A 10,314-nucleotide genomic window follows, 5' to 3' on the forward strand; every position below is an offset into this window, starting at 1 on the left:
CGAAATCTGGCGAATGTCAACATTCTCCGGTGAATGTCAACATTCACACAGTCGTTTCGTGTATGTCCGAAATATTTGCTAAATATCGTTATTTCTCACTTACACCGGCAAATGTCGACATTCAGAATGCGCTGATGGTGAATATTGAATAAAAATATTTTTATTATGTTAAGACAAAAATGCAACTTTTTAATATGTCAAAATAGGAGAAAGCTTAAGTAATAGTACATGTAAATAAACTGTTGAACCTAAAACGAACAGTACATTCTATATCATTAAAGAAAATAATACAATAATAAACTTACACATAAATTATGTGATTAACATTATACAATCTTATTTATTGTAACAACTTAAACTGTTATGGCACCTTGAATTGCACAAGAGTCCTTACTTTTACAACTGCATTTATTCGTGGAACACTTCTTTTTGCAATGACAGCGTGTATAGTCTTGTCCTCCATTTTTCCAAATAGCTGCAGCTGCTTCTCTCAGCGATATTTCAAGAAGAAATCTCATCTATGGAAAGTAACTTTTCTTTACATATTACGAACTGATTACGGGTATAAAGCTGTTTGAGGTTACTATTTTTGTTTGCTAATTTATAAAAGTCAGAGTCTTCTATTCCAACAACAACCGCCAACACATTTTGGGCATCTGTACGGCCACTGTCGACATCAGGGACTTGTATTAGTACGGTATCATCAATTTGAGCAGAAGGAAATGTAGAAGAATTTGGCGACAGACTATGGCCTCTCTGTCGACATCGGCTTCTCGGGTGTGTCATTTCTACCTCCACCAAAACTTATCTGTGTTTGTCGACATATGCTGGTGATTGTTCGAATGTATAATAATTTAACTAAATATTCGGTCTTTCACCGACGTATTTTGTATGTGTCGACATTCACTGGAGAATATCGACATTCACTAATTTCGGTCTTTCACAGTAACATATACACAAATTAATAATCTCAAATTTAAGAATACAAGTTCTTGAATATTGATTTATACTGATATCTCAAATTAAGCAGATTACGTTTTGATTTATGAAATATTAATTGAATAAAAAATATTACAGATAGAGCTGATATGAATACAATTTAGTATCAATGCACACTTAAATTTATGTTACAATTGCTGTCTGATGTTGATAGTATGATTATGTTAAAAATTAATGAAAACAAAAGTTTTCATTAATTTTTAACATAAATTTTTAACAATAATTTTTAACATAAAACAAAAATGTTTTAGTAATAATATAATCAATTAAACACAAATATTCATCAGCATTAATATATTTGAAGATATATAATTTTGTAATTATATTTTTATTGCATTTTTATACAATAAAAATATAATACAGCAAGGTCTTGTTTTATGTAAGATTGATGCACGTGGTTTCATAGATGAAAAATGGTCACAATAACCTTTAGATGTATATTAATAATTCTGATTATCAATGCACATGTTGATTATTTTTTTTATTATGAAATTCACTGTGGAACAGAAACAATGGTATGAAAATTAGAAGCAATTTTCTGCAGCTTACTTCTGAGAAAAAAATTATTGAGATGAAATGAAAATAGAACATTCTAATGTTGACACAAATAAAGAGAAAAAAATTGTATGTGTACTAAAATATGAGTTGCATAAAACTAAAATTTTTGACATAAAACTGAAACCACAACAGGAGGATGGCATGAAACACATTAAAAACAGAAAAACATTACAATTAAAAAGCAATGACGTATCAAGGCAGTCTAAGAATACTTGGAGGGGAGGGAGCACAAGTTTGTGAAATATCATTTTATATGATACCTACTGACACACAATCACCATGTAAAATAAGACTGTACTGTATATTATTGAAATGTTTTGTTTAATACTTAAACAAGAATTTATTTTTAGCAATTACTAGCTGAACGAGAGCAGCGTATTCAACAAATTGAAGCTGACATGTTAGATATAAATTCAGTTTTTCGGGATCTTGCTGCTTTAGTTCATGAACAAGGAGCTACAATAGGTGAGAATTTTTTAACATTTTAGTATTATAATGTTTTTAAGTTGTTCTACTCAAAATTATTTACAGTTGTAGAAAAATACCAATTTTCAGCAAAACATTATGCAATTCACTTCAGATATGAAAATCTAGACTGACAACATCACATTGGCTGTACATTAGCAGACATCTAAGTTAATTTACATGAAAAACAGTTCATAATTTTCCAAAAACATTATTACTATTATTGTGTTATTACTCTTTTAATACAGCTATAAGTTTTAATATTAACAATAAACTTGAAAATAAGCATAGTGAGCAATTATATAAATTTTAGAAAAGTATTTGCAATACTAAAATCAAGTCTGTGATTTCAAAGATTCATGTAAAAGGAAGTTTTCCATTAATTACTGAAGTTCAGTCATATAAACCAATCAAACTATTATTCAAGGAATCAACATATTTACTGTTCCAAAAGATGTAATTAAAAAAATATTGCCTCATTGTGTTACCTCTACAGAATTTCTCACACAAACAGTATATACCTTTCCTTCTGCATCATGGCTTTTCATATTTCAAGCATATGCTTTATCATCATGTAAAAACAAAAATTATAATCAAATTTTCACTATAGATTATCAAAACTAATAATTTGCTGCTATATATGTGGGTCAAGTCATTTAGTTTTGCAGCAAAAGTATGCATTTGTTACCTAGGAAGAAACTGAGATTAAATTATAGTTGTAGATTATGGCAAACTCTTCTTAGCTTGACCATTGTTCAGTCAACTGACCAAGTGATAAATCCATTGCAAGAGAACATTCTGGAATGCTTCATTGGGGATATATGCTGGTTAATTTCTCAGTTACTGAAGATAAACCTAATGTTCTTGTTAAAACAGATTTATCTTCAATAAAGCTTAATTTCTATTTTTGTCGTTCTGTACAGCAGCAATAGTTATGCAAATTTTAATTATGTTGTACATGGCCTAATGAATGAAAATTATTTGAATTCTTTTTAAAATCTATGTAAGTTTGATTCTGTTGTTCATGCAATACCTTTTTAAATTTTTATATAATTGTTCATATTAATCATTATACAGTCGACCCCCCTATAAGATAGAGATACGTTCCATTCTTTAGGAATCCGATTTCTTACAAATCCTTCCAATCACAACCCGACACGTATCAAGTTTATGGACTACGGCTGTTTGAAAGATTTTCTTCCATAAAATTAATCGATTCTAGACTAATCCGACTCAACATTTCCAAAATACGTATATATTTTTTGGGAATAATCCGTATAAACTACGCTATAAACAAAAAATTGTAGGATTACTTACCGAGTGTCACCATTCGACATTGCCATTGCTCAACATTGTTTTCGTCGCGGAACAGCTCAGCAAAGAGCGGCCGATTTCTAACAACTTATTTTTCTGTGAAAACTTCGTAGAACTTCGGAGACATCATTAATATAAATAATTTTAATCGCCGTTGAATAAGAAATGTTTCTTTCACAAGAAATGTATAAAATTACAGTACTGTATTAGACTTACGGTACCTAATTTACATACTGACAGACGATAGTTAGCGTAAAAATCTCCGTAGCGTGGCGCCACGCTAGACGGCGGAAATTATATATTTAATTATAACAAAGTTACAATAAGTTAATATATAATTATATATACAGTACCTAATTTATATATAATTAATATATAATTATATGTACAGTACCTAATTTATATATAATTTATATAATACTGTCCAGACGATAGAAATCTCTCCGTAGCGTGGTGCTACGGACGGCGGGAAAGTAGTTCAGCTGCCTGATGACGTTTGAGGTGTTTATAGGGAACTTTTACTATTTTTTACGGATACCGGTAGCAATTTTTTCGTAGTTTTATAGGAATCGTAATTATAGGGACCGTAATTATAGGGGGGTCGACTGTATATATATATATATATGTATATAACATATTTTATCATTTAAAAACTGAAATATTTAATGTTATATATAATGATAAAATAAGTGAGTAAAGAATATTATGTATACTTAAATATACAGTGGTACCTCGGTATACGTCTGGTTTAGAATATGTCCAATTTGGAATATGTCCTGTTTGGAGAAAAATTTTGCTCGGTATACGACTTTTGTTCGGTATATGACTTAATTCAATTATATGCACCATGTATGATCAAGTAGCACTATCAGTGTACTAGACCAGACTAGACGTTCATGGTGCCGTGGTTTATAACTTTGTTAAATTTCTTCTGATTTTAAATTTTAAGTAAAATTTTATTATTTTTATTAATCATGAATTGGAAAAAGGCAAGTGAAAAGCAACAGAAAACTAAAAAAATGACTAGAATCACAATGGAACTGAAAAAAAGAGATTGTTGAGAAATATGAAGGTGGCATGCATGTTTGAGATTTAACTGTTGCATACTGTATCCCAAGAACGACGATATCAACAATTGTGAAAAATAAAGACATTATTAAATCTGCTATTGTTGTGAAAGGAGTTAAATCAATTTCTAAACAGAGATTGAAAACATTAGATTATGTTGGATAATTGGTTTTGCTTTGGATAACTGAAAAACAGTGTGCTGGCGACATTGTATCGGAAGCAATTATTTGCGAGAAAGCTAAAACAATACATGCTGATCTCATGAAAAATCAAGCTGGAACTAGCCAGGAAAGTGAGGTGTTTAAAGCCAGCCATTTTTTTTACATGAGAATGGATTAATCATTTTTACATTACTTCTTATGGGAAAGGTTGGTTTGGTATATGTTCTAGTCGGTATAAGTCCAAACATCAGGAACAGATTAAGGTTGTATACCGAGGTTTCACTGTACTTACAATGTTTACTGGCATTACTAGTAGTATATACATGCAAGACTCTGATTAAATCTGTGACAGGATATTTAGGTTGTCTGACTCACAAATTTCTAATGCATTTTTTCTGATTATAAGATACTTTGACTACAGGCTTTGAAGCGATAAGACTACTTTTATTAAATTTTCTTTTTTACTCAGTAATGCATCCATAATTGGAGACATATATAAAGATATTAATTAGAGAGAATTTTCTGTGTTAAATTAACTTTCAGAAGATGCAATTTGCCAACTTCAAGATAAAGTTGATTGGGATATTATTTCAGTAATCTTTTCTTTCAGAGAGTTTTATTGAAAAATTTCAAGATAGATTAAATTGGGAAAGAATTTGGAGAATTAAACCATATACTGAATACTACGATTAAAATATCTTCTCATATAGATTGGATCATAGTAAATACCAAAGATTACCCATTGATTTTATGTATGAATTTAATAAATATATACACTGGGATTATATTGTTAAATATTGAACACTAAATGATCAATTTATTGGATTGTATAGACATAAATTAAATATGCAAACAGTTTGCAAATATCAGAAGTTAGAAGAATCAACAATGAGGTTTTTAGAAAATGATTTGGATTGAAAAACTGTTTTGAAATAGTTTTTCAATCCAACATAAAATCAAATGAAAAAAATAAAATCAATTCGCAAATCACACCTAAATTCTAAAATTTCCAGCAAATAAAAGTAAAAGACACATATTGAACGTTTTCGGCCATTTATAGAACGGTTTTTCCAGTTGATAGTTCCTGAGGAAGGCCGATAAATTTAGTGGCCAAAAACGTTCGATATGTGTTTTTGACTTTTATTTGCTGGAAATTTTTGAATTTAGGTATGATTTGCAAATATTACAGTTTATGGTGAGGTTGTATTTAATAAAATCAATAAAATTAATAGATTGGATCATAGTAAATACTAAAACTTATCCATCTGAGAAGATATTTTGGTTTATTTCTCCAAATTTTTTCCCAATTTAATCTATCTTGAAATTCTTTAATAAAGATATAAACATCTAACAAAACCTGATGCTTAGAAAATAGACACCCATGATTGCCATAAATAATTGGGCTATAATTTGGAAATAATTCTTCATTAAAACTCTTTGAAAGAAAAGATCTATTTGAAATAATATGTTATATCCCAATCAACTTTATCTTGAAGTTGGCAAATTGCATCTTCTAAAAGTTTATTTAACACAGAAAATTCTCTCCAGTTAATATCTTAACTCATTAATGCGTCTATAATTGGAGACATATGTAAAGAAGAAAATTTAATAAAAGTAGTCATATTGCTTCAAAGTCTGTAGTCAAAATGACAATTTTTATTAAACTTTCTTCTTTATTTTATATATATAATCTTATGAATTTCTAATGCAACATTTTTCTCTGATTTTGAGTCAGTCAACCCAAATATAGTGTCAGAGATTTAATTCATAGTCTCTCATGTAATATACTACTATTACTGTATTAAAAAATATTTTTACATTTAAGCTTTTTTTTGTTTGTTTTTTGAATTGTAAATTTCCCAAGGAAAGTTAATTAAGATTGAAAATGTTCAAGAATGCTTTTTATATTTGTATTGATATATTTTTTCATATGTCCTGATTACAAAAATAATAGCCAATATTATTAAAAACTTGCATGCCTATATTATATATAAAGTATTTACAATTCATTGATGAAAAAGCATCATAAATTCATCAAAAGAAATTTAATATCCTAGCTAAAACATTAAATCCATTACAAAATATATTTTTATTGTCAATAATCATTATCCTATTAATTACAGTTTTAATTTTCTTATTACCAGTAATAGCTCTCAAAACTAAGCAGGAAATTTAATGAGGCATTCTTGCTCTCAGATAGTTTCAATTGTTAAAAATGAGGAACATTGGTGCTCATTATACACCAGTCAATAACAATTAATCTGATGCTAATATGTTATCAGATTGATTTAAAAAATTATGCTTTAATATGTTTTAGAATAATATTTGATTCTGATATTTCTAAATATGTCAGAAGAAAACAGATATAAGGTTATTAATAAAATGAAATTAAAGGTCTTTCAAATTTTAAGTAAATTATTCAAAAAACATATTTTATAACTGAAAGCTTGATAATCTGAAACATTTAGTTGCTGAGGCATTAACCATAATTTTTTTTATCTTAGGAAATGAAAAAACATTGCAAAGTAAACATTTAACTATAGGATCCATCTTACTAAGATGAGAGAGGAAAATAAATGTTTGTTTCTCATGTTGAATTAGGCTTTGAATGCAAATGATTTAAATGTTAAAATACAAACAGGGACAAGTTATTTATGACTTAATGCATACACATTAGAAAGAAAAAATTCAAAACTATTGGAGAAGTCATAACTGTAAAATAGATTAAGTGTTTTTTGGATTTTACAATCCTGAAAAGTGCTTAATCTATTGAATAGTTTTGAGGTTTTTCTTTCTAATGTTAACTGAAATTAAAAAAAATAAAAATTATTTAAAATGTGTTCATTTTATACAGAAAAATAAATTGTAAAAGTTTTTTTTAATCATCAAATTAATGTGCATAGGATTAAGCTCTAAATGATAATAGTAAAAAACAAAAGCTAAATGTACTCTTAAGTTTACTAGTTCAAGTTACACTTACAAGTTACAAGTGAACATGCTTGATAATTATCTTTTATTATAGAATTATATGAAAGAATAAATTGGGTATATCTTCCATTTTTTGTTGGTTGAAAGTTTTATACTATATAAAAGTATTCTAAGACTTAATTTTATTTATTAGTATTCTGTTACACAAAAAATAAACTTATAATCACATTATAAAAACAAATATTTTAGTTTTTATGAATTATAAAACTGATATAATTATTATATTTCTAATTTTATGATTATATTTTCTTATATTTATACTAGATACTATTGAAAGTAATGTTGAAGCAGTTGCAGAAAATACAGCCAGAGGTACAGAACATTTATCCAAAGCTAGTAGATATCAGGTAAAATGCTATAAAGTTTCACAGTATAATTTTCATAACTATGGTATAATGAATTATTTGTTGTTTTACAATAATCATTCATTTCAAATACAGTGTACAATTTTCAGCTAATTTCAAGCAAGAATACAGTTAATGTTTTTTTTTTTTATTACAGAGACTAACAAACTATTCTCCTTTGAATACAAAGTAGAATGTTAGATTAAAATAGAATACTGTATATGTATTAAATATATAATGCTAGAAGTGCTTTAAAGTTAGAATGGTGTAGAAAGAGAAAAGGTTTGAGATGGACAAAGTTTCAATTTACCTATACTTTAATGAAATGTTTTATATTAATGTGGGTGTACATGTAAGCCTGTGGGCAATTAACTGATCAATGATGCACAAATTCAAATTTGCTAATAACTAGTTTTTGTAATTTTGCAAGATATATTATTTTTCCACTAAGCCACTCAATACTGTTTGACTTGGCTGCCCTTTACCAGTATTTTTTGATATCATAAAATGCAAAAGATCCTTTTCAGGACCAATCTGACAGTGGAATGGGATCTTAACTCTTCACTTTCAGAAGAGTTGCTTGGTGACATATTAATTATAAGTTGTTCCACATTTTCCATTCAGCTAGTGAATTTCCTTTAGTCTTCCATAATTCCATAATTTTTTCTAAGCAATGAAATGCTTCTATTCAATTTTCTTTAGTTATTGATGCAAAATCATTGTCCACTAACTTTTATACATCCTCTAATTTGAACACAGTTATGTCAAGCAATTTATGCTTTTAACTGAGCTCAAATTTAATCCCATTGAATTAATATATGATGATGGGGAAACAAGCAAATACCTGTGTGATCTTTGGATGCAGCCTCTTCAATCTCTTAGCATACCCCAGAGTTTTTATGCATCTTAATTATTTCATAAAGCTCAGCTCTGTATGGTTGATTAGGAAATGAAAGACAGTAATTCATCATAATATTTCATTTCTTGTTTTTGTCTATTGCTGGATGGAGGTCTTTCCAGTTGATGACTGTGATATGGAGAATTGTCTGTAAAAATATGTGATTTTTCTGGAATGTTGGGAATAACTTGATTCTTAAACCATTTCAGAAATTCATCCTCATCCATTTCTTCGTGATAGTCTGGATCATTGCTTTTGGAAATAGGAATAAGACCATTTTCAACATCCAACATGTTTTCATTTCCTGCATGAAGAATTAGCAATCATCTGCCTTTTCTGATCAGAACTTTCAAATTAGTTGCACTGTCTTGACAGCATTTTGATATAACATTCACAAATATATAAAGAACTGGTATTTATCTGCAGTTTGAACTGTTTGCAAAAATTTAATTCTGGATGCAACTTATGTCATTTCTTTCCATAATTGCATCATGCCAGTTAACTTTGTGAATAAGCTTGGATTTCGTAATTGTAATCTTCTTTAATGATTTAATGCTGATTTAATAGATGATGTAAGGTTGGAATTTTGACTATACAGTACAAGCTATGAATATGTTGATGATAAATTAAAATCGTCCACAGAATTGTCTAGAGTGTGTTAACACCATTCAGTTGTTGCTGATCCTTGTCCAATGCTGTCTGTCCCCATTAGCTTCTCAGCTGACACATTGTCATGCTGCAGTCAGCCTTGATTTGTGTCCAGGCAGTGTGTTCTCTGTCCTGCTCTTTGTCATGAGCTGATATATCATAGCATGATATCCTTTTCTAGTCCATTTGCATGCATAATGAGCCAAAGTTTTTGCTTAGTGATCTTGGCCTCTAATGACATTTCTGATTTGACATTATCAAGAACTGTCTGGTTTGTGATCTTAGCTGTCCAGGAGATGGACAGCTAAGATCACAAACCAGCACTTTTTTTCCAGCACTATAGCTCAAAGGCATTTATTTTCTTCCTATCAGCTTTTTTAACAATCCAGCTCTCACATCCATACATCATTATAGAGAAAACAATTACATTTACAAGTCAGTATTGCTAAAAATGAAGAGGTGCTAGAAGAGTAAAGATACAGTTGACCCCCCCTATAAGATCATAGATACGTTCCATTTTTTAGGAATCCGATTTCTTACGAGTTGTTCCAATCTCAGCCCGACACGTGTAAAGTTTACGGACTATGGCTGATTGAAAGGTTTTCTTCCATAAAATTAATCGATTCTAGACTAATCCAACTCAACATTTCCAAAATACGTATATATTTTTTGGAAATAATCCGTATAAACTACGCTATAAACAAAAAATTGTAGGATTACTTACCGAGTATGCACCATTCGACAACCCCATTGCTAAAGCTTGTTTTCGTCGCGAAGCAGCACACCAAACCACGGCCGATTTCTGATAACTTATTTTTCTGCGAAAACTTCGTTGAACTTCGGAGACATCATTAATATAAATAATTTTAAT

At 29.1% G+C, this 10,314-nt stretch overlaps 2 protein-coding genes across 3 annotated transcripts in view; one reads left to right on the forward strand and one right to left on the reverse strand.

The window, feature by feature from the left end:
- The window catches only part of LOC111633669 (syntaxin-12-like), a 39,814-nt gene extending 29,807 nt beyond the window's left edge, over window positions 1–10,007 (forward strand). For both annotated transcript variants that reach the window (XM_023378277.1, XM_023378278.1), the window contains 2 exons: window positions 1,908–2,022; window positions 7,818–10,007. In XM_023378277.1, the coding sequence (XP_023234045.1) occupies window positions 1,908–2,022; window positions 7,818–8,011 (309 nt within the window). In that variant the 3' untranslated portion in view covers window positions 8,012–10,007. The remainder of the gene's footprint in view (window positions 1–1,907; window positions 2,023–7,817) is intronic.
- The window catches only part of LOC111633671, a 17,854-nt gene continuing 16,379 nt past the window's right edge, over window positions 8,840–10,314 (reverse strand). The window contains exon 4 of the mRNA XM_023378283.1: window positions 8,840–9,099. Coding sequence (XP_023234051.1) covers window positions 8,840–9,099 — 260 coding nt within the window. The remainder of the gene's footprint in view (window positions 9,100–10,314) is intronic.

The sequence above is a fragment of the Centruroides sculpturatus genome, unplaced genomic scaffold, assembly GCF_000671375.1.
Source record: "Centruroides sculpturatus isolate CEXI.00-Female unplaced genomic scaffold, Cexi_2.0 scaffold853, whole genome shotgun sequence".
In the NCBI taxonomy this organism is placed as follows: domain Eukaryota; kingdom Metazoa; phylum Arthropoda; class Arachnida; order Scorpiones; family Buthidae; genus Centruroides; species Centruroides sculpturatus.